Genomic DNA, 25,736 nt, shown 5'->3' on the forward strand with positions numbered 1-25,736 from the left:
TTTCCAGTGGCATGATCTGTGTTTTTATTAAACAATAGTTCTTTTCATAGAAATAGTACATAATGCTGAGAAATTCCTTAATTAGTAAAATGGTCTAATTTTAACAAGGTATGCTTTAAAAAGTGTTATATACTTAATGTTTTGCATTCACGCGGGATATTACTTTGAAATAATGTGGGCCTCACATCCTCCTGGTTTGGATGTACAGTTTTAATTAACTAACAATATTCATCTTTTTGACAGAAATGGCATCATTACTGAATGGTTATGCATATACTAGTTTTGATGGTCAAGGAATGATTTGCAGCACCTTATTATTATAATGATATGGCACATTTAAGTACTGTTTATATGTTTTGTATAATAATTTTGAACATTTTTTGAAGGCCAGTGTATATAAATCTATTTTTTTTTCCTTTTTTTCTGTGGCAGTGTGTATATCTATATTTGTATAGTTTGTATCATATTTTGAGAATAATTCAAATTTGATTGATGCATGCCATGTTTTTGAATACTATTGCAAGTAATGAAATTTCAATTGAAAGAGGATATATTTTTGATTAAAGCAATACAAATTATGATTATTTATGAAAAAACAACTTTTGATATACTGCATTAGTTCCATGTTCTGTAACTGTGTGATAATGCTTCCTTCTGGTTTTCCAAATAAAAGCCAATTAAATAATTAGGCCAATGAGGACACCCAGTGCAAAGCAGCACTATATGGTAAAAATTGTCATACAAGTTAGTGCAAAATCTGACCAGGATGCTGTTCAGTAAAGCTGTTTCATAATGTGCATTCTATTACTACTGTTTGTAAAGGGGTAGCACTACCTTCACCTGCTCCCACACATGCTTTACACATTTAATATTAGATATTAGTGGAGGTTAAGAGGCATGTCAGTCCATGTAGTATGAGTGTTAATGGTAAATAAGTAACAAAATGTTTATGCAGTTGATTACACATAATTTGAAGCTTGCATAACATGAATTTACAAAAATCACTAAGTGTGATTCTACACCTGATATAAGTAATCATCACATATTTTTAAGCCCAACACTTTATTTTTGAGTTAAAGTACTTCAGTCTTAAAATTAAGCAGCTTGCAAATGCCCACCTCAGCATGCAGTCTCTAGTGAGTCAGTACACTATAATCAACTGTGCATTTAATTTAACTGAAATAAAAACATATTCTGGTTATGAGCATTATCCCATTCATAGTTTTTAAATTGACTATCAAATGTATTCACAACATTTACCCTTGGTGCATTTACCTGATTGTTTTTCTGATGGATGTTACACAGAAATAGGTAGCACAGGAATAGCTTCTCTGGTTTGATTCCTGGCTGGCCTGCCTGTATGTGGTCTGCATGTCCACAATGTGTCCACATGGTATTCTGCAGGGTTTCAACTTTTCTACCTTAATCAAAGGGTGTGGCAAATTGCGAATTGGCAATAATATAACTATCCATTCAATGTATTTGACTGTGTGTGTGTGTGTGTGTGTGTGTGTGTGTGTGTGTGTGTGTGTGTGTGTGTGTGTGTGTGTGTGTGTGTGTGTGTGTTTGAGTGCAATCACATGCATGTGTATGGAGTGGGCACCTTGCAATTAATTGATGACTCATTCAGGATTTCTTCTGCCTTATGTCTGCAGTTTGCCAAGGTAGACTTTAGCTTCCCTGTGACATTGATTTGGATAAAGTAAATGTCAGAAAATAAAAGGCTCTATTATGCAGAAATGTATTTTTTTATTTTTTCCTTTCTTTTAGGCAATATGTTTGTTATCAGTCTGTCTGCAGCAGATGTCATTGATGCAGTTTATCCATACCCTTTGCATATCAGATCCATTTTACAAAACCAGTGGCAGTTTGGAGAAGTTCAGTGCCAATTGGCAGCATTCTTTCATGGTCTGAGTTGCAATGCTTCTCTTTACAACATTATGTCAATAGCAATCAATTGTTAGTTCTGCATTTGCCACGCAATGAAATACGAGAAGATATTCACCATGAAAACCCCCTACTGCTATATATTCCTGACATGGACAATTAGCTTTAGTTTAATTCTAGCTGATTCTTTAGTTTACAGTACAATCCACATCTATACATTTGTACATTTTTCTTCACTCCAAATAAGTCATTAACAATTGCTGTTGCAGTCTTTCATTTTATTTTTCCATAACAGTTGTGTTATGCAAGAATCTGGATCACAGTCTTACAAGTCAAATACAGACTCCAAAAAGACAGCAAGCAAACTCTCCGGCCCTCAGATATGAGGAACTTTTTGACAATGATTGCAGTATTTGTACTTTTTGCAGTTTGCTGGTCTCCATTCAGTATTCCTGCTTTGACTGCAGGTTTCAGTCCTCAATGAAAGGCACCAAATGTTCCATTGTGGCTGGTTGTTCTTGGATTCTTTAGTGTCTGCTTCAACAGCTGTCTTAATGGCATTGTTTATGGAATTTTTAATAATAATTTTCGACAGGAGTACAAACATATACTATTGTCACTGTTAATATTTATAATAGGAAGCAAGCAATGAAAGTCAGAATGAAAGTAGAATATCTAGACTCCTTTTCTTATATTACAAATGATGAACACACTTTCAACAAATGTGTTGTAAATATGAAATAACATGGAAATGTGTTGTAAGAAACATTTCTCAATAATACACACAAGTAAATTATATAACTTTTGACTTCTCATGTGTTGATTCCCTATGAGCAAATGTGTTTTATTTACTAAAGACACAATATTCACATCTGTAGAGGAAACAAAAGTAAAATCTTACATTCTTGTTGGGAAAAAGCATCACATACTAAAGTTTACATTAAGTAAACAACTACCACACTAACTACATCAATGTGCTATGTTAAATTTGATACAAATGCATACATACATAGTTCATTTATTGCTCATGCCAAAGTGTTTCATACTCTTGTCATGAAATTGTCTTTATTGATTATGCTAAACACATAAACTAAAAACAAGCAGAAATCCTATACTCCATAGTTTGATTTCTTCAGCCTCCAACTAAATGGAATGTTACTCTAAGCAAGTCCCTTATGCAAATGGTGCACTTGGGAAATTGGTTTAGGCTCCTCAATGGTCCCCTGGAACTCATGCCATGTGACTATCAAAAATATACTTAATTATCAAATTCTGGTTATATTGAAAAGCTACACTTTGAGTTTCCACATCATTTATTGTATTAATCTGATAAAAACAAGTAAATAAAAAAAGATGAGGTTGCTGACAATCTACCAGAATAAAGGTCAAATCTTTCATCCCCTTCACCTTAAAGAATGTCAGTATGGATATCTAGTGCACCTATTCTAGTTCCCTCCATTTGATCCATTTATTAGTTTTCCTTTAGGCCTGGTTCAAGAGTACAAACAAGGTGACGACCAGCTCATGCACCATTATCACATCAGTGGATGATGGTGTAGACAAAAAAGACTCAAAGGTTCGTTGTTCATCACATGATGACGCAAGACCTATAATAAAAGGAACTACAGTTCTGTGGATTGCAAAGGTAGACTTACAATTTGTATTTTGTTTGTTACCGATCTGCCCACAAGATTGAAAGTTACTTGGAATGGAATTTAATGGATCATAGTTTTTTGACACTGCCATGCTGACGGGGTGCTTTGTAGTATGCTCTGTGTTTGAATGCTTCAACTCTGCTCCTTTAAGGTGCTGGAAGCAAGATAACCCACCCCCTCCTTAGGATCACTATCTTGATGATGTCATAATCAAGATAATGATCAAGCATAGCTCATAAAGATGGTGAGACTGGAAAAATAGAAGCCCTTATGTCCTTTATTCATAAATGTGAATCATTAGGAGTCCCCCTATCACATGACAAATTAGAATGTCCTGCCAAAGTGTTAATGTTTTTAGGCATATAGTTAGATGCTGTTCAAAGCTGTTTTCACTTATCAGCAGAAAATGTTTAAAAAGTCTCTAGTCTGCATTAAATAATTTTCTTTTATCTAAGAGGGTAAGCATAATACAGGCTAGATAGTTGTGGGGGCTACTTAAGTTTGCATGCAAAGCCAAAATCCCAGGCAGAACATCCATTACATCATTTTCCTAGGAAGTTGTAAGAAACAGTACAGAGTGAGAATTAACATAAGGGTCAGGGAGGACCTGACATTGTGTTCTAATTTTCTTTTGGATTTCAGTGCTCTTTATTTCTGACTAGAAAACTAAAAAATAAACCAAAAGACAAGTTGCAGGATGATGGATCCTCTTTATTAAAACTCACTTTAGTGTTTTCGTCAGTGGGATAAATGACTTCTTCAGAATGAAAAAAAAATCCCACTACATTCTCTACTTCCAAGTTTCCCAAACTAGTAGTAGTCCTCTCAGTTGAAATACTCTGGTCTAAACCTTCTTGTAACCATGTATTCAAAGAAAACGCATTGTCACCAGTCCTTCCTGATTGCAATCGGCTTCTAACATCATTGTTGGTCACCTGGGTCACTGGACTATCACCCAATGCACTACGGGAAGTGTAGTTCTTTGTGCTGGTGTTATCCCCAAGTCTTCTCCTGTTTGTAAGTTGTTTTCACTGCCATTAATACCAGGAACATACAGTTGATACCTGAGGCCCTTGGGATCGTAAATACAGCCAACTGCTGGGTTAATTTAGAAATAAGTTCATTTAAAGTAGTAACAGAGTTGGTAAGCACAGATTCAAGACTTAGTTGATTACCACCACTTCCTGGACTCGTCTCCATGGCTCAGTTTCTTAAACCAACAACCAGAATACACTCCAAACCAGGAAAATTAAAAACATGAACCAAAAGACAAGTTGCATGACAATCCCTCGGTTTTACTATTCTTCTGTGCAGGACTAGCTTAGTCCTGCATGGAAGCGGCCGTGTAGGAGCAGGACGGCAGCACGCCATGCATATTAATGAAGGCACACTGCCTGAGCTCCTAATCTTACATGGAGCATGTAAAAGTGCAGAGTTGTGTCTGTGAGCAGAGCTCTCAGAATATAGATGCCCCTGCAATGAAAAACAGCTGAAAGCCCTAAAAGAATGAATGAGACCGCTCATAGGTGTCCGTTTACCCCCAGTAACATCCCCCCATGTGTACAAAAGCAATAGTAAACACAAACAATATAAAGATACTTTTGTTTTATGAAACATATTAAATTTAACCGTAGGTGTGCAGGTTTGCCCATCGCATAGCTACAGGTAATGCAGCTTAAATGGCAGAAGAGGATAAAAAGGAAGATATATGCAAATGAAGCAGTATAGCAGTAGTGTAGTGGGCAAAGCATTCGCCTTATGAGGAGTTATTCCCGGTTCGAGTCCCACTGCAGCACATTCAATTTCCATGTCAAATCATGTTATGAGCAGTATTTTAGTTGCATAACCTACTAAATAACATATATTTTTGAACTGGAGTACTGCATTAAATGCAGCTGTGAGGTGTCAGTGTCATAATGTTGCAAAGTCCACAGATAATCACATGTGCCTCATATAGTATATGTACACAGGAATCAGGGATACAAATAGAAGGTAAAAGGTGTAATAAATGATAATCCCATAAAGCTTCCAAATCCCCCACCTTCCCAAGAACAATTAGACATTACTGTCTAAATTTGTGCAGTGGTAAGCGGGAGTAAGCATTAGTAAGCAAGTGTAAGCACTATTAAGCAATAGTAAATGGGAGTAAGCATATGTAAGCACCAGTAAGTGTGTTTAAGCCCATTTGCATGGGGGTAAGCAATGAGCACACAGGTTAAGCAATATGGAAGCTAACTCTCTGTAAACATATTTCACCAAAGGCCTTGAGCAAACCCGCTTACAAGTGCTTAAAAGTGCCTTAATCACTCTGTATCCAACAGTTGCTGTTCTGCCAAGCAACAAAATGAACAACCCTGCAGGTCTTGAACCCAGGACCCTGTACACTATAGTCACAGGCATCACAGCAGTACATAAGTTTGAGGTATCATCAAACAAATCCTCACTATAGTAAAATCAAACTGAACATGTGACAGGAATCAGTATACAGTTGTATGTTCCATAACCTACTACATAACATAAATATCTGAACTGGAGTACTGAAGTAAGCCCAGATGTGAGGTGTAATTGTAATACAGTGTTGAAATCCCCTATTATACACAAGGACCCCATACACTGTACATACACATGAATCATGGATACCAGACATATATATATATATATATATATATATATATATATATATATATATATATATATATATATATATATATGTAACATGGAATGAATAATAAATCAATGCCAAAAAGCAAATACAATGCAAAGCAAATATTAAGCAACACTAAGCATTGCACAGACCAGCTTAGTAGGTGTAAGCAATGGGTAGGCCAGCTAACTCAACCCCTTTAAACACTGTCAACCTTAGGTAAGCAGGTTTGCCCAAAGCTTAGTCTTTTCAAAACCGTCCAATCATGGCAAAGTGCGGGAAATCGGCCCTGCTTAAACCAAACAGGTGGGAATACATCTCATAACTGGTTGTAGCTTCCCCATGCAGGCACCTTGTCAATATGGGGAGAGGGAGTGCGCTTTTGGGTGCAGCACTGGGGCATCCAGGAGTTCAAAGTCATGGCAGGACTCCTTGTCAAAGACTGTTACAGGGCCAGTACCAGAGCTCCCAATATAAGGCAGAATCCTAGGACCATCTCATCCGTGACTGCACCAGTGCCATTGGCATACCCTGAACTGGTGAGCAGGTCAGGCATCACTATGCTGACCTGAAGCGGCGAAAGGGGGATCTCTTGGATCAGTGGATCCAAGAGGCTAAGATGGCAGGGGTTGTCCCAGCTGTGTGTAAGTATCACTCCACTACCTGTTTAATAATTGCCAGCTCATGTATATTATGGCTAAGTATGGCTAAATATTCCTCTCATGTCCTTCACAGCGGCAAGTGAGCGGGCTGCGAACCAGGAGGCCCATGGATGTCGCCTGGAGAAGTTGTGTAGCGAGGCAGGTTAGTAATACTCTTGCATGTACTGTCATAGGAAGGTATACATGCATTTGCGTGAACGATTGCTGTACAAAAGTGAATGTGTTGACAGCAGAACACCAGGATCACGGGATGTCTAATCTGCAGATGTCAAGCCTGAGATTTCCGAATGCTGGCTAGGCTACTATTCCCCCCTCTTGAGCCATGGTAGTGCTTGTTTCGGCAGTTGTGCGATCAGGAATTTCAAATTTTCAAGTTGCGCGCAACATTCCGAGCATTAGGGCATACGAGATTCGACATTTAGGTTCGGAAATATGATGGCTTGACCTTCAGTCGCGCAACCAAATGCATCTAAACCCATAGGAAATAAATCTAAAAGTATTAGTAAATTAATTGCCAGTATAAAACTTGTATTGTTTAAGACAAGCACTGCATACATTGGAGAATATGGAAGGAAGAGTCTCATATAGTTTGTATGTAAATAAAAGCATAATAGCCTGGCAATAAAGGTCTAACTGCTGGACTGCATGTGTATACTCTGGTATCATATGGTAATGTAGATTTGCAATCACTTAATAGTACTGTTGTATTAAGCACTGTTACCCACACTGTGCAACATAAATAGAATGTGTAGGAATGTCTGTATATGACTGTTGTAATCCCCAGAGGTCATTTAGTATAACTGAGAGACACATAGACAGAAAACAGTGAAAAGACAGACAACGCAATCTGAACAGCAAATGCAACTGAGACGTGAACTGTTGTATTTTTAGCACACACAGCCATGTTTCAAATCCTGGGAGTGGTAGTAGTCTGCATACAGAATTATACGCTACAACTGTACAGATATGTCCAGTAAATCAGCCCATATCTTCTGCCTATCACTCTGTCCCCCTGGGAAATCAGTGGGATGATCCCAGATGTAAAGGCAGCAAACAAGAAATACAACTGATTGTCACACATCTATAAGAACAAACCTGTCACTCTAGCAACTCCCCAAACTGTTATGAGAATAATACGCCTTGTATGTCCTATCTACACCCCCATGTTGTTAAGCTGTGACCAGAGTGTGTACAGTAACAGAGTGGGATGTATGTGCATAATAGCAATGTGGAATCTGGTACTTTGTGTGGCAACATTCAGGTAGTGCTAACAAACACTGGTCCCACAGGTAGGTCAGATTTGAACACTGTGCCCAGAAATAAAAGAAAGATACCATGTACTGGTACTGTTTACTTTGGTATTGTATGTCAATGTGACTGATGCAATTGCTCTGAATAATAAGGTATTACTCATCACTGTCACCCACACTGTGCTACCAAATTTAACTGTCTAGGAAATCCTGTATAACAGTGTTATAATACAAGATCAAAATGAAAACCACAGGAGAATTATAAGGCAGAAGTCAGATAGGAGATATACAGCAATATCTATACAGCACACACAACTGTGATGGAGAGTGTTTTAGTTTTAGCAGACACAGCCATGGTCTAAATCCTGGGAGTGGAAGTAGGCTGCATGCAGAATCATACCCCACAACTGTACAGATAAGTCCAGAATGTCCAGTATATCGGCCTATATCTGCTGCCTGTCACCCTGTCCCCCTGGGAAATCAGTGGGATGATCCCAGATGTTTAGGCAGCAAACAGGAAATACAACTTATTATCACACATCTATAAGAACAAACCTGTCACACTAGCAACTCCCCAAAATGTTATCAAGTAATAAGCCACGTATGTCCCATCTACACCCCCATGTTATCAAGCTGTGACTAGAGTGGGTACAGTAACAGAGTGAGATGTATGTGCATAATACTAATGTGTAATCCAGTACTTTGTATGGCAACATTCAGGTAGTGCTAACAAACATTGCTCACACAGGTACATCGGATACGAACACTGTACCGAGAAATAAAAGCTTGATACCCTGTACTGGTACTGTTTACTCTGGTATTGTATGGAATTGTGAGTTTTGCAGTTGCTCTGAATAATAAGGTATCACTGATCACTATCACCCACACTGTGCTACATAATATAACTGTGTAGGAAATCCTGTATAAGAGTCTTGTAAGTCACTAAAGGTTGAAGAGGGCAATAGTCTACATATGACCTGGTTCACCTGCATGTGGTCAAGACATAGCCAGAGTCTGTGCAAAAAGAAATGGACAGATGTATGCATAACATCAACCTGGAATCTGAGAATATGTGTAGAAACTTTTAGTGTTAAACAATTCCTCCACAGGTATACCAGGTAAGAGGTGTATACTGCAGGTAAAACCAGTCCATGTATACAGATGTCAACAGCCATATTACTGTCCAAACTAAGGCAATAGGGTAGTGTAGTAATACTTGTAAGGTACAGATAACAGCACTGACTAGGAAAGTAATGCGAACTACAGGAATATACTAGTTGTTAATTGACATCTTTCTCTCCACCCCACCATATCTTCAACAATACACTAAATACCCACCTCAACTGGTACGTGAAGACTCCACTGTAATGTTGGGACATATGTCCTATTGTTTGATAATTATATAAATCTGTTTCTATGCGTGTGCTACATTGAAATACTCCAACACTGGTGATATGGTGCCATCAATGTACCTGCATGCTGTTGTTATTACCACTGTGGTCCCATATATGCATGTGTTCCATTTGTTATGCAACTGTTCCATATCTAGTGTCTGGGTTAATGGGAATATCTATGCATGCTGTTATACCTAATGCTGGAATGTGTTGACTATTACTAACCCGCATATGTTGATACACCATAAACATCATAGCACATATGGGAATGCTATCCCACTTCAGCTGGCTGTGGCACCGGGCACCAGCACATCTGGGTCCCAACCTGGGACCTCCTTGTCCATTAGTCCTGCACCACCTTCGGGTGGAACCACCTCAGAGGATGGGGCTTGCCCCCCCCCCAGAGTGGCCGCAGACAGGAACCTGTCATCTTTCGCCAGGTCTGGGTCGTGGTGCATAGAGAGCTCAATCAGCAGTTTGGAGACCTTCTATGCCAGCTCGAGGGCTGCATGTCATGACTAGAGGGTCGGCCTGGCTCTCCGACTCAGTCCCCAGAACAGCTAACTTTGGGGCTGTGAAGGTGCAGTTGTGACTGCCCATGGGTGGGGATCTCAGTTTCACTGTTTCCACTAGGGGGCTCGTGGGCTTCCAATTTCCCAAAACCCCTCCACATTAAGGTGTTTGCCCCCCACATGTCTTATACTACACCTGAATGCATCTTGTTTGTTTTGTCTGTTAACCTACCCAACCTACCTCCCCAAATATACCTACTATCCCTCTCCAGTATCCCACTCTCACCTGAAAAAAAAATGGGCAATCTGTTCCCAAAACAAAAATCGCCCCATACATAGCTGTCCATTTCACGCACGTGCCCACTGGATACATGTAATCTGGTTTAATTGGCATCACAACATATTATTGTTGTCCTCACCCCTCTCTCAGGGGGTTGAGTGTCCAAATCTATCTCCAAATTCAGTGTAAATGCACAGCTGTTGCTGTAGAAGTAATGGGCAGCTATGGACCTTCCCTACACCGTCCTGCACATCCCTAGCTATTTTTCCCACTGTCTTTCCCTCTTTGTGGCCCTTTTTCACCACTTTCCTAGCAACCTTTTTTTTCTTTTCTTTTAAAGAAATTAGAATGGGATAAGTGGGATTAAGCACTTTTAAGCAGCAGTAAGTGAGTTTAAGCTTGTTTGTGCAGAGGTAAGCAATGCCTATACAGGTTAAGCAATTTAGAAGCTAACTGAGTATAAGAAACTGTAACTGGATGTTAGCAGTGGTTACCTCTGCGCAAACCCACTTACAACTGCTTAAAAGTGCCTTAATCACTCTGTATCCAATGACCCATGTTCTGCCCAGCAACCAAATAAACAGCCTTTGCAAGGCTCAAATCCAAGCCCTTGCACACCATAGACAAAGTGAGTTACCACTAAGCCATGTCAGATACACATAACCCTGATGTTTTCACAAATATAACATCCAGCCCAGTCATTCAACAGTACAGGAGATGTATTTCAACATGTAGATGTATGTGTGTGTGTGTGTGTGTGTGTGTGTGTGTGTGTGTGTGTGTGTGTGTGTATATATATATATATATATATATATATATATATATATATATATATATATATATATATACCGAAATAGATATAACATAATATATGTAGATATATATATATATATATATATATATATATATATATATATATATATATATATTTAAATATAAACATATATATATATATATTTAAATATAAACATATCTATATATACATATGCATACATCTATAGATTTATATGTCTACATCTATATGTATATATATATATATATATATATATATATATATATATATATATATATATATATATATATATATATATATATATATATATATATATATATATATATATACATATATATTTATATATATATATATATACATATATATATATATAAATATATATCTATACAGGTATATACAGTCATATATCTATATATATATAAAATGAAACATAAAAAAAGTATATGTCCATATGCACTGTTAATGGGGGTGAGGGGGCCCAAACAAGATATGTCTTGTACATATAGATATCCTACCCCCAACAGCCAAACATGTCTGCCCTGCAATACAATACCAACTGTTGCAGATCCCATAACCAGGACTTGACACAACATGGGCACAAGGTGTTAACAGTACTCCATCCCTCCTGTATGATGTCAGGCTGGTATCAGTAACATATAATGCAGTACAGTCTGTCTACCATGGGGAATGTACAATGTGGAAGCAATCGACATTCCTAAGATACATATACACAGGCACATATATATATATATATATATATATATATATATATATATATATATATATATATATATATGTATATATATATAGATAGATAGATATAGATAGATATGTAACTACACATGCACACACAGAGATATGTATAGGAAGATACATATGTAGAAGGTGCACACAATACGAACAGCCACTATGCCTACAGTTGCCACATTACCAACTAGACACTGTATGAGCCACCCATACAAATGTCAATTGTTGCCTGCAACATATACCCACAGAGAGGTCAAAGGATATAACATCACACACAGGTTTGCATACATGGGAAAGCTTTATTTGTGTACTATTACAGTTGTATAAGCCATGATATATAGCTGTTTACACACTGACATACATATAAACAGAGTGATGCAACTGTGAAACAGTTATATTAATACAGTAGTCTGGAAAGGTTTACATATGTTGCTGTCCAGGCCGAGGCCTTCAAGAAGTACAATAGTAAAGACAGACTGGGCTGCAGGATACAAATCAATCAACACTAAGTAATGCAGATATATAGTCCAGCAGCCTCTATCTATACTCTGTACACAGTCCCTACGGGGTAAAGACCTCAGTTGACACAATGGGATGTATCTGATAAATTAAAAAAAGTGTACTGATGAATGCACACTGAGAGATAAAATACAAGTACTTTAATAAACCATTTTAGCGCTTTCATCTCCAATCGAGACTTCTTCAGAAATCTTTCTGAAGAAGTCTCGATTGGAGATGAAAGCGCTAAAATGGTTTATTAAAGTACTAGTATTTTATCTCTCAGTGTGTATTCGTCAGTACACGTTTTTTTAAAATATCAGTGGTTCCGTACAAGGTTTTGGCTATTTTTGTGTTTTAGTATCTGGTTTTTGGTTTTTTGTTACATGTATCTGATAAATAGCAAGGCATAACTGACACCATCACAATCACATGGACAAACAGAACACTCTGTATGGCAGGAAGCAGTAGGCCTGCATTTACCCAAGGTGAATTGTATGGTAATGTACACCCAGATACATTAAGTCAGCTTACTCCTGATACCCCCACATGTTGTAACAGCCTAGGTTAGTTATGGTGCATCCCTCCCGCACAAACTCAATAATACAGGGCCATATACCACTGTTACATACACTGTCCTCTGGAGTGCATAAAGGCACACATGTATTGTGTAGGTGAAGCCCACACATGTATGGACCCAACCCCACAGTATGTGTGGGGGTCACAACAGCAGTGGACAGATGGCAGGAATGGCAGCATGACATACTCACAGCCCACTACATAACAACCCCTGACAGCATGTCATATGTACAAAGCCTGGCATGTAGGTGGAGGACAGAGGCTGGAACACAGGCCCATATGTGAAAAACTGTTGTCATACACAACTCGCTGGTGTTACAGGATAGTCTGCAACATACCCTTAGTCAGGAATATGAAGTTAGAAACAGAAATGGATGTAGCCATGTACTGATAGCACTCACCTTACACACTGCCAGTGATATATATGACACAAGACCTGTGTGGTGGACAGACAAAACATAACAGGCACACCTCTCGGCATCAAGTGGATAGGCCCACAGTTGAGAGCTATGCAGACAGACTGCATTCCATGTTAAACTAGTATGTACACATAAACCCTGTAACACCGGTGCTATACAGTGCATACAGCAGCACTACTCACACTCTGTCGGTAGTTCTGGAACTTCCTACAAATATGTATCTGGCCTGAATGTGCAGGTTCTCCTTTAAGAGATATTGCTACCTGCTGTCTGTAACACTGCTGCCCACACACAGGAAGGATGTCCACCATACAGGAAATGTAAAGGGACCATGCCCACATGATGTAGGGATTTATAGTAGATGGTTGCCATGACAGTTGAAATTGGAAGTTCTACACAGCATGCTGCATGCAGGTAGCAAGTGGAGGACACTGATTGGTGCAGAGGCCATCACCTGATCATGTGCATCACCTACAAAATCCATTCTGCAATCTATGCAAAGTAGCTCAATCCAGTTACTGGAAAGAGACCAACAGAGAGAGAGAGAGAGAGAGAGAGAGAGAGGGAGCAAAAGGTACAAACAAACAAACAAACAAAAAAAAAAACATCAAGCAAACTATCCAGAAGAGACTTCATTCCCAGAACACGTATGTGAAGTACATGTGCATGTAATTGTACTACCAAACTACCAATAGGGAATTCAATGTTTTGCTATCTATATATCAAGCTTGCTCAAATTAAACTAAGGTACAAAAAATCTCCTTGATTGTATATATGCCACTGTATAGAAATTTTCTGTCATTCGTGGATTATGTGTTGTCATATAAAGACATGGAGCTCTGATTGTATATATGCCTCTGTACATAATTTTTTTTGTCATTTATTGTATTTGTACTGTTATGTTATGGAGCTTTTCTCCCCAGGCCTCCGCTGTAAATGGACCTTGTTCCAGTCATACTTTCCTGGTAAACAACTGTAAAATAAAAATAAAAATAAATAAATTGACTGTAGTACTTGGTCCATAATAATGGGATAGATGATGTGGAATGATTTATGTGTGCCTTCAGGTGCTGTTGTACTGATGTTCAGCTGAACAACTGCTAAGAACAATAGAGTCTGTCCAAGGGATCCCACAAGATTTTTTGCAGGGGGCGTGCAAACCCAGAGCCCCCCCAACAACACAGCCATTCCAGTGTCCCATTACTTGGCTATTTCTCCCCATTTGTCATAGACACTGTTCGAACCTCTCAGTGTGCATACTGTTTTATGCTTTACTTCTACAATGATTACAGATATTTGGATTTCATTCACAACTTTTATTTCAAATTTTATAGCACAGACTGATAGACATTTACTAAACCTAAACAAAGCAATAGTCTTACAATGAAAACAGACTTAGCATTAAAACTTCTCTACCTTTGAGACCCACATTCACTGAAACAGCATTGAAACACACATTCAAAGAAAATGCATCTGGCCAGTGGCAGGGTAAGTTTACCTTTGGGCTGTTTTCAAATCATAGGCTCCTTACACACATTTTAAGAACCATGCAAAAGTTCTTTCATTCACTTGTCTGACTGTATTAATTATACTATATAATAATTGAATTATATCCCTTGTATATTACAGCACCACTTGTTAGAGTGTTTTAAATCTATAGTCCTGATCATTTTTCCTTTAAGCAATGAAACAAATCATATGAACCAACAATGACAACCTGCCCAATTCAGAACATTTCAGCCATAAAGGGCCACTCAAACTTCTGTCATACAAGCCACCAATATCAATCAATATGCATAATCTCTGCAGAAGTAAAAGTAATCTGAATAATTCCACATTAAAAAGATCTGAAACCAATGAAGAGGTTGTTGCTAGAAAACAACTTCATAGGGGGCGTGGCCAAGGATGAACACAGGATAGCAGCAGATTTCTTCAGCTCCACCAATTTCATTACACTGACAGGAATTAATTACTTAAAAAATTAATTTTTGAAGTAATTTTCTTTCTAAATATGTTTGTTTTATATAGTTCTTGAACTATATCTAAAAAAGAAAGGAAATCTTAACAATATTCCTGTCAGAAATCACTTTGGAAATTTTCCTGTCAGTTTATCAGTCTGAAATGAGTTCCAGTAAGACAAATTCTCAAGACTCCCACATCAAGAAAGAACTTCAGTCTCTGATAATTATAATCCAGCAACTTACTGCTAAGATGGATAAAATGGATACTAAAATAGACACCTTCATAGAAAAAACTACAAAACAAATAGACTTGTTACATATAGACCTGCAACAACAGAAGATCCAGATGACAGGCATAGAAGAAGCTGTGAATGACATGGAAAATAGAATCCAAGAAGAGGAAATCAACATTGAGTTTCTGCTGAAACAAAATACACATTTACAAACAAAGCTGGATGACCTGGAAAATAGATCTAGGCACAATAACATTAGGATTTTTGGACTGCCAGAAAATATTGAAGGTAACAATATTACTTCTTTTTTAACAACATGGCTCCCTAAAACTTTAGACTTACCAGAAGCATTCTCTTTTGGTATCGAAAGAGCACATAGATCTATAGCTAATACTAACTCTAACAAAACTATCCTAGATCAGTTATAGTTAGATTTCTATCATCTTTTGATAAAGAGATGGTTCTTAAATCTGCTTGAGCTAAAGCTCCTGTTAAGATTAATGAGACAACTGTGTGTTTTGACAATGACTATTCTTCCATGGTAATAGCTAAAAGAAAAGTTTTTTCTGCCACTAATAAGGGAGCTTAAAAAAGCACAGTTTAAAACATACCTTCTGTTTCCTGCCAAGCTTAAAATCTTCCTTCCTGATGGTCCTAAAATTTTCGATGACTTAGACTCTGCTTTACTGTTTATCAAAAATAAGATTTTGGATAAAATAGAGGAAATGGAATGGGCTAGTCCTTCATTAAAGAGACTGGCAATTGAAACTTCATGGAAGACTTCAGAGAAGAAGAAGAGACTAAAAAAATGATTTGTTCTATGTTTTTTTTCTCTCATCATTTTATTTCATTATTAATCTTTTTAAATATAGTTCCTGCATTTCCAGAAAGCCACAAATATTTTGAAAAGATTTAATCAAAGTTATTCTCTGTGTGCAAAGAAATGTTTTGTTTCATGACCAGTCAAAATATCTGAGATTTAATGGCAAGCTATGATTCAATTTGTTTCTCTTTCTGAAAAAATTTGATACATTTTTTTTCTTTATTTTTTTCCTTTTCTTCTTTTCTTTGTTTAAACAATGACATTCTATTTAGATTATGTAGTGGGTAAAGGGTGGGGAGGGCAGGAGAGAAGAGTAATGAAAATATGATTAATAGAATAATAACATATTTATTCCTTGTAAAAGTTTATATGTTCTTCAAATGCTATTCCTAATTATACTTTCTTGATTATACTGCTTATGCTTGTTTGTAAATAATCTGTCATGCTTTAACTAATAATAATTAGAACTAAATAATAGTAAATAATATGTTTTATTTTTAACTCTATTAATATAAACAGTAAGTAATATTCCATTGCATATACTTCTTATAGCTTTCTCTTACATTTTTTTTATTTCTGCCTTACACCCTTTTATTTTCTACTCTCTTTTTCTTTTCTTCATTAATATGTAGAAATGCTTTTGATCATATAGACACAGTAAATAATAAGATTTGCATAAAAATTGAGTTGGGACAAAAATATTGAGTTTTATTACTTATTAATAATTTTGGGCTTAATTTCACTTACATAGAGGCTGTAATAACCTGTAAAATACATTGTGAAGGTTTTGTCATGTTTAGATGCATTTACACTGCTAAATGAATGTTTGTCACTTGTTTTTAATAAGTTTCCCACCAAAATGTTAAGGGAGACAATCTGGGATGTGGGCTGTCTCATGCACAGTGTCCATGAGCTACTTCAAAAGCTTCAACTCTCAGAATTCTCACAGAGAAGCTGAAAGCAGTTAGTCTAACCTTTGACCTAGATATCACACTGACACATCACAGATTCAGGAAGAACACTCTACCAGTGTTTTATATTACATAGATGTATATAGTAGTATGAACAGTTTTTTTTAAAAAAAAGTTTATTTTAGTTTATATGATGCTGTTTTACCAAATGTGTAGTCTTGTCTTGATAGATAATTGAATTGAAAACTGTTAACCTCAGTTAAATATAACTAGTATTAAATTGATAAGGTGGTAGCTGAGGTACTGCTGCTTAGGGTAGGGGGTTAACTTGAGTGGTAAATACTACTCTAAGTTGGAGTTTATAACTCCAGGCTGGATGCAAGGTTTAATCCTTACATTATTTTCACTTGTTCATTGTTATTTGTATATAGTTTTGACATCCACAATATATGTTGTACACTCATTGTCACTACAAACAAAATTGAATCCTATACAAAATCCCATAAGAGATTCAATAAATACAGCTATATTTAAAGGTACACCTAAAGGAGGAGATGTAGCATTACTTATCTTGTTATTTATTTTGATCATAAGATTCTTAAGTTTTAAAATGCCAAATGACACCTTTAAAATTAATTTCTTTAAAGATTAATGGATTGAATAATCCGTGTAAAAGGGCAAGCGTAATAAGATACATTAATTTACATAAGGCCAACTTAGTCTTCCTGCAAGAAAACCATCTCTTGAAAAAGATATTGATAAACTAGCCACAAACAAATATACAGTATTGGTTAGTTCAGAGCACACTCAGAAAAAGAGGAGTGGCTATTTTATGGAATAAAAGTATGCCCATTCCTAAAACCATTAAGTCTTATCAGGATGAAAAAGGAATGTTTTGTATGGTTACAATACAAATTAATGGGAAGACTTACACTTTAATTAATGTATATTGGATACCTGGAATTGGTATTAATACAGTGAAACATCATCTTGATAAGATCATATCATTCTCCATAGGAGATATTATTTTAGCTGGTGACTTTAATTGTATACTACATGAAAGTGATACTACCACTATAGGGAAAAGAAAAATTACATCTAATGCAAAACATTTAAATGATTTTGCTAATTCTTATCATTTGAATGATATTAATAATCAGATAGATTCAAAATCATTACCATACACCTTTTTCTAACAGATACAAAACTTATTCAAAAATAGATAGGGTCTTTATTTCTAACCAGATGGTAACAGATTTAATTAATTCCAAAATCATTTCATGTCCTATATCTGATCATAATTCAATTGTTTTTGAATTCATGATAAAAATACTCATAATGTTCAGATCAAAAGGATACCAGCATACTTAACTCAACTAAAAGACTATAAAGAATATATACTTTCAGAAGTAAAACATTTTTTAGACATAAATAATACTCCTGAAGTCTCCATTGTTTATGTTTGGGATGCCTTAAAATCATATCTATATGGACAAAGTATCAGATGGTATAATAATAAAAGGAAATCTTAGGATAAGGAATTGTTAGATATTCAAAATAAATTAGACTCTTATAAACATAATAATAAAGAAAATATTATGGACAAGAAAGTTATTAAAGAAATAAACAAACTAAATGAGAAATACAAAGAAATTTTAACTCATAAAGTTAAAATAACTTTAGAGAATACAAGTTTTGTCTTATTCAATAAGCCCCAAATACTTACATAGACTTAAAAATAAAAAAAAAGGTTGAATAAACAAAACCATATCAAAGAAATCTTTTCTCTAAGGAAAAAGAAGAATGTTTCTAGTATACCAGAAATACTAGATGAATTTAGAAATCACTTTCACAAAATTAACCATAATAACATTAACATGGAACCTAAAGATAAAATAAAGGAGTTTATAACCACAAACATGAATAAAAAGCTTAATAAACAACAGATTAAACTATTGCACAAGAGTATTTCATATACAGAAGTTATTACACAAATAAATAAGCTTAAATCAAACAAAGCACCGGGTAATGATGGTATTATACCAGAGATATATAAAATCCTTTCTAAAAGTACATATTCATTAATACATAAGGTTTCTGGTTTGGCCGAAACTGAGTTAATAACCCCCCCATCTTGGCAATATACATTTATTTCACCAATTTTAAAACCTAATAAAGATCCAACTAGATGTACTTCATATGAACCCATCTCATTACTTAATGTTGATTATAAAATATTTATGAGTATTTTTGCTGATAGATTGAAGACAATCATTCCCGGCATTATAGATATAGATTAGACAGGCTTCATTGTAAATAGAAATACTTTTGATAATATAAGAAGAACTTTAACATTAATTGATTTTGCAAATAGGAAAACGAAAGATTTAACACTTATTAGTCTTGATATAAGTTCAGCATTTGATTCAGTAAGTTGGGACTATCTGTTTACCTTACTGAAGTGCACAAACTTCTCAGATGCATTTGTAAATCTAATTGAGCATTTATACAAAGGAACGTTGGCTTATATTAAGGTAGGAACATATGTTTCACAAAAATACCCATTCTTAAAGGTACAAAACAAGGATGTCCACTTTCTCCACTATTATTCACTTTAGTAATGGAGCCTTGGGCTAATTTGATCAGAAACAGTACTGACATAGAGGGTTTTGAAATAGATGAAAATACAACATCCAAAATTCAACTTTTTGCAGATGATGTTCTAATTACATCAGCAGGATCTAATTCTTCTATGCAGTCTCTATTTGATAAAATGATGAATTTTAAAAGTATTTCTGGTTTAATATTCAATGAAGAAAAACTAAAATACTACCTATATATACACGAAAAATATTCTCATTAGTGATTTTACTAAATATGTACCCAATTCAGGTCAGATAACTTATTTAGATATAATACTATCTAAAGATATTAAATCTATTATATATAATAATTATAATACCTGTTTTCTTAATATACAAAATCTTTTTAATACCTGGAATAATATGTTTTTACTATGGAGGAGAGACTTACAATTATTAAAATGATAATATTCCCCAAGATTTTATACTTAATACAATCAATAATACTTCCACCTACAAAAATAATTATCAAGAAACTGAATACACTAATGTTAAATTTCCTATGGGCACCTAATAGACCTAGGATTGCATTAAAGAAACATACTAATAGCTGGTCTCAAGGGGGTATTTCTTTTCCAGACTTTAATTTATATACTATCTCTTCTATTGTAAAAGTTATTACTTTATTAATAGATCAGTCATATGTCAAATGGAAAGATTATTGGGAGCTAATTAGTATGCACTTCATGAAAATCTCCTTAACACATAAAAATATGATTGTAAATAACTCCATGTTATGGTTACTAAAGGAATTTTGTACTTCACCTATTACATCTAAACATATGGTTTGTTAGCCATTAAATATTATTATTAGCTATCGTAACTTTATATTCATGCACCCTAAGTATAGGGAATGGAATTTTATTGTATTCCCTATAATATATATTCAGGGTATGCTTTTGTCATCTACTTCTGAAGGAACTCATTTAGCTATAGATAATGATCTAAAGTACTGGTATCAGTTGATATCTGATAATAAAGTTAAAAATCTAGATTTCTTAAAACAAGAATTTGATCTAAGAGAAACTTGCTGGTTAGAGGTTCAGACCTTTAGACAACATCTCATTAATAAAATAGATCTAATGTCTATAACAGTTAAAGAATCTAATCCAACACTGATTGATTACTTGATATTAAATTTACAACATAAAGTTTCTGATAAAGGTAAACTTTCATACATACATAAAATTATCAGACAAGAAACTTTTTACAGTGTAGATTCATACTGGAATTATTTCACTTCTATTAATGGGGACCCATCAAATCAACAAGATAAACAATATATATTGGAATCTGCTTATAGAACTACATCTTCCATTGTCTGGAGACTTTATACATGGAAATTTTTACATAGATCTTTTTATACACCTTTGATGATGAATAAAATAAATAATAAAGATAATTTATGTAAGAGATGTAATGTAGAAATTAATGCTGACTGGGCTCATATGTTTTATGACTGTATAAAATTGAAAGAATACTGGAAGTCAATTAATGAATTTTGCAGGCTCTTTTTACAGATAATTTCATTATTTCTAAATCTCTTATATTATTCAACACACCTGTACCTCAAAGTGTTAAAAAGGTTAAGCTTCCCTTGTTATGGTCTATTCTAGCAGTGGCTAGGAAAATAATAACTAGAAATTGGATTTCAGATACACCTCCTTCATTCAATGAATTTAAAAATGTTATAAATATAGTGTGCCATATGGAAATAAACACAACATCTTATTATATTGTATGGGATAATTTACAAAATTTGTTAAAAAAATTCTAATTTCAATAGCACAGTATTTTAGTTTAATTAATTGATCTGATTGTAGTGGATGTCTTTGTAAATACTTTAGTTGTTTTGTTGAATATTATAATAATACCTATTTTTAATTACTTGTATAAAATTGTTATGATATTTCTCTTATATGTTAAAACAATAAACCTGTTTTGAAAAAAAAAGAAAACAACTTCATATTTCAGTGTTTCGTTTACAAATTCAGTGCCTGTTGCCCTTGAAGAATAAATTGCCTCTGTTGCATTAAAATAAATGGAAAGCTGGTATATTGTAATAGGGAATGGGTGGCAAGCTGAAAAACAGGCTCATAGTTATTAGGTGCCACATCCAAAGGATGACATACTAAGGACTGCAGTACCATACCCCCTTGAAATACAAATGTACATGCTGTAGGAATAGAACCTACAACCCTTTGCATCAAGATGCAAGTATGCTGCCTGCTGTGCTAACACTGCTTTAAAATTTTATAGCACAATAATGATACAATTTGCTAAACAAAACAGTTGCACATTTCAAACAGACAGCATGAGCAGCAGTAACCTTTGCTTCCCTTGAAGCTCGCAACTCCTTGAAAAAGCACTTGAATATAAATTCCACCTGCTAGATCTAACTAGGGTAGGGCATCTCTCTCTCTCTCTCTCTCTCTCTCTGACCCTGTCTGTCTGTCTGTCTCTCTCTCTCTCTCTCTCACACACACACACACACACACACACACACACACACACACACACACACACACACACAAAACTCAATTTCTTAGTGCAAGAAACCTGGACAAAGCCTAAAATAAACAAGGACAGATTATAAATATTGCTTTCATGAACTTATACAATTGCTAGAATAACAGGAGTTGTGTTGGTATGCAAAAGGATATGATGTCTAAAACTATTTAGCAACTTCAATCCTTTTTAAGAGGAATATGGGGCACAAATCTGGACATTCTGCAAAAACCTGGACAGGGGTATGATACATCCCTTAGAGACTTTGTCAAATTGTCCTCCTTTACACATATTTTTACTCATTCCAGCCTTGGCAATGTACATAGATTTTGTCAAAGTTACAACAAATTTTAACTCTGTGTGAACTTGGTGTTTGTTTTTGACAGAAAGGTGTAAAGGAGCTCATGGCTATGCATGTAGTTGAATCTATCTGTACTGAGGTATTCCCTACCATGATGCTGCTTTAATAAATAGTGTTCATAGGTTCATAGGTTCATAGGTTTATACTAGGCTATCTGCCCTAAGGCATTTATAAGCAGCCTAGCCTTTTTTTTTTTGTGGCTACACCACCCTTTATAAAAAAAAAATACTGTGCCCATTAGTTTGTTGTGCCTCTGTCCAGCAGAACAGATATGATTCTTCCCCCAACCTAAACCCTCCCATCCACAGGTCTAGATTTCTCTGAAGGAGCAGAGTGCTCTGCCTCACGAGGACCGATTTTATTCATTTATTCCACAGCATAGGGAGTCTCTGAGGTCTGCCCTCCTATTAAATCCTGTATCGTTATTATCAGTAAGGTTCTAGTGGTTGTGTTGTTTTAGTGGTTGGATTTTGGATTTTTGAGGTGGAGCATGTCCATTAATTCCGGGTGGACATGGCCTTGTATGTCAGGCACATGTCTGCAGACGGGAATGCGACTGAATAGAGCTGGAGTTTCTTTCTTCAATCTGGCATATGACAGATTTTGATTTTTTTTATCCTTTTGGTGAGGAACTTTTGGGGGTCTCTCATTGCTTGCCAGATGTCGGAGATGATACATCCCATGGGGTACGCATGGGGCATTGGCACAAGCATAATGGTGAAAAGTACTGAGAACAATCATGATCTGATGAAATCTAGATCTGATGTGAATCACTTTCAGATCAGGTAGAAGGTAACCAATGTAGGTTCTAACCACTTTAAGAATGTGAGTGTGTCAGTCAGTCCCTCAGGTCTGTGATAACCCTCTTCTGTGCTTTGTGGATTGCCACCTATATGATGGGGTTACCTTGTTTTTTTTTTCCTGAAGGTTTTTGTTTTTTTTTTTGGGTATGACTATACATTTCTGGCACCAGCTACCAGCTATCATGGCCCTGGCAGCCCTCTCTGTGTCCGCGGAGTCCTGCTGCTAACCATCTGGTTTCCGGCGCACAGTTTGTCAAGTCAAGTTTGGTTCCCATGCCAAAGTCGTTGGCTGTACAAGATGCCAAAAGAATAGGATGCCAACCGTGAGAAGTAGATGCCAAACAATAGGTACCAAACACCCCTTCTTTCTGCAAGAGCAACTGAGGTCAACCTGGCTTGGAGCCAGCAAGTGTGTTTGCATTCAGAAACTTTTACAGTTTTTATACTTAATTAGAAAATAACCAATTTCCTTTTTGGAGCCTAAGCTAAAAAGTCCACTCCTTACAAGCACTCCTTCCCCTGGAAAACATCTATATATGCATCATCACAGAGACCTATTTCAAGACCTATGATAGCACTCTATTAATGCAGAATTTCAATACCTGCCACAAGTTCAAGCCTACCACCTTAGATAAAAGGATGATGGTGTCTACATATTCTTAAAGAACAATTAATCTCCAGACTTGCTAGTTGAGATAATGACGTGGAATTCCTCTGCATCCAACTTAGCATTAATAAAACTCCTTACTATGTCATACCTAACTGTAGGTCCCCTCTATATACCCCATCAGTCCATATCTCTTACCTAAATAATATGGTATTCCTATGCATTAAGCTAGCACCATTATTCTAGGAGACTTCAATCAACTACTCCTCCATTAACTGGGAAACTTGTATATCCTTGAGTATGTATTCCAGTTCTGGATTTCATCAATACAGGGTATCTGGATCAGTTAGTCTGTACCCAAACAAGAGTGATAAAATCCTGGACTTGGTCCTTAACAATATGGGACAACTTTGGTGTCCACCAACTGCCACTTCCTCTCTGGTTAAACTGGACCATAAATCAGTCACAGTCATTAGAAGACTGAAGCCAAAAGCATCTTCCAATACCTCTGTTTTCATAGATTATGCTAAGGTTAATATACTAAAACTAAGCAATAGCCTGAGTTATGTGGAATCCTTTACTGTCAAATCCTACGCACATGTAAATAGCTGCATCAACACATCTATCCCCCTCTGAAGTAAATAGAAAGCCACATTTAAGAATAATTCCATTTAGTCAAACCCAAATATAAACAGGCTCTGTAATAAAAGAAAACATATTGCCTGCAAAAATAAATGTAACTCTCAAGATGCTAAAGACACTCTTGCTAAACTTAATAGAGAACCCATGACCCTGATCAAATCAATCAAAGCCAGATATGAGGTAAAAGATAACCAACTAGGTGAAGGGTAACCAGAAAGCCTTCTTTAACTATGTTAGAAACCTCAGATACAATTTGCAGCACTGCACAGAAATAATAGTAAATGATTTTAAATTCCTGGACATAGGCAATTTACTAGCAGATAGATTTCGTTCAAACTTCAAAAGTGTGTGTATATATAGCAGAGTGGCCAGAATTCAATATTTTGTGCTCAGACATCATAAATTTGCACATACACCACCCAGCTAGCTACCACTTAAAAATATACTCAAAAATCTGCCCTTAAAACTTCAAAAAGGGAAACATGTTCAACTATTGCCACTTATAACCATGAAAATGTTATTTTTAGCGGTGTATTTCTTTCAGGTAGGTATATTTTGTACTCTACACAGTTTAGTCAGGTCTAACCATTCTAAACCTTAGAACTATAAAGTTTGTAAGACAATCAGACAAATGTGAGACAATCAGACAAAATGTAGGAATTTCACTCTAATACATATGCCCTTCTACACCCATGGCTCGTTATATTTTTATTAGTAAGCAAATAATCCAAAGATATAGGCAAGGATTCACGAAGCCTCCGTGTAAGAGTTATAACTCTTACACGGAGGCTGCAGTTAAACGGAGTGATGTCAGCATGCTTTGCATATTCATGAGAGCATGCTGAATCACACCTAAGGCTAACAAGGTCTGTGTAAGACAGTAGGGGGCGTGTCCGTAGGCCGAGCCCTGCAAGCAGACATGCCC

General features: G+C 35.9%; 1 protein-coding gene across 1 annotated transcript in view; it reads left to right on the plus strand.

Annotated features, from left to right (window-relative positions):
• Window positions 1-25,736, plus strand: part of LOC122808284 (melatonin receptor type 1C-like) — a 210,207-nt gene that overhangs the window by 38,983 nt on the left and 145,488 nt on the right. The window contains exon 2 of the mRNA XM_044079247.1: window positions 1,771-1,959. Coding sequence (XP_043935182.1) covers window positions 1,771-1,959 — 189 coding nt within the window. The remainder of the gene's footprint in view (window positions 1-1,770; window positions 1,960-25,736) is intronic.

This window comes from Protopterus annectens, chromosome 8.part0, assembly GCF_019279795.1.
Source record: "Protopterus annectens isolate FY-2018-M chromosome 8.part0, PAN1.0, whole genome shotgun sequence".
In the NCBI taxonomy this organism is placed as follows: Eukaryota; Metazoa; Chordata; order Ceratodontiformes; family Protopteridae; genus Protopterus; species Protopterus annectens.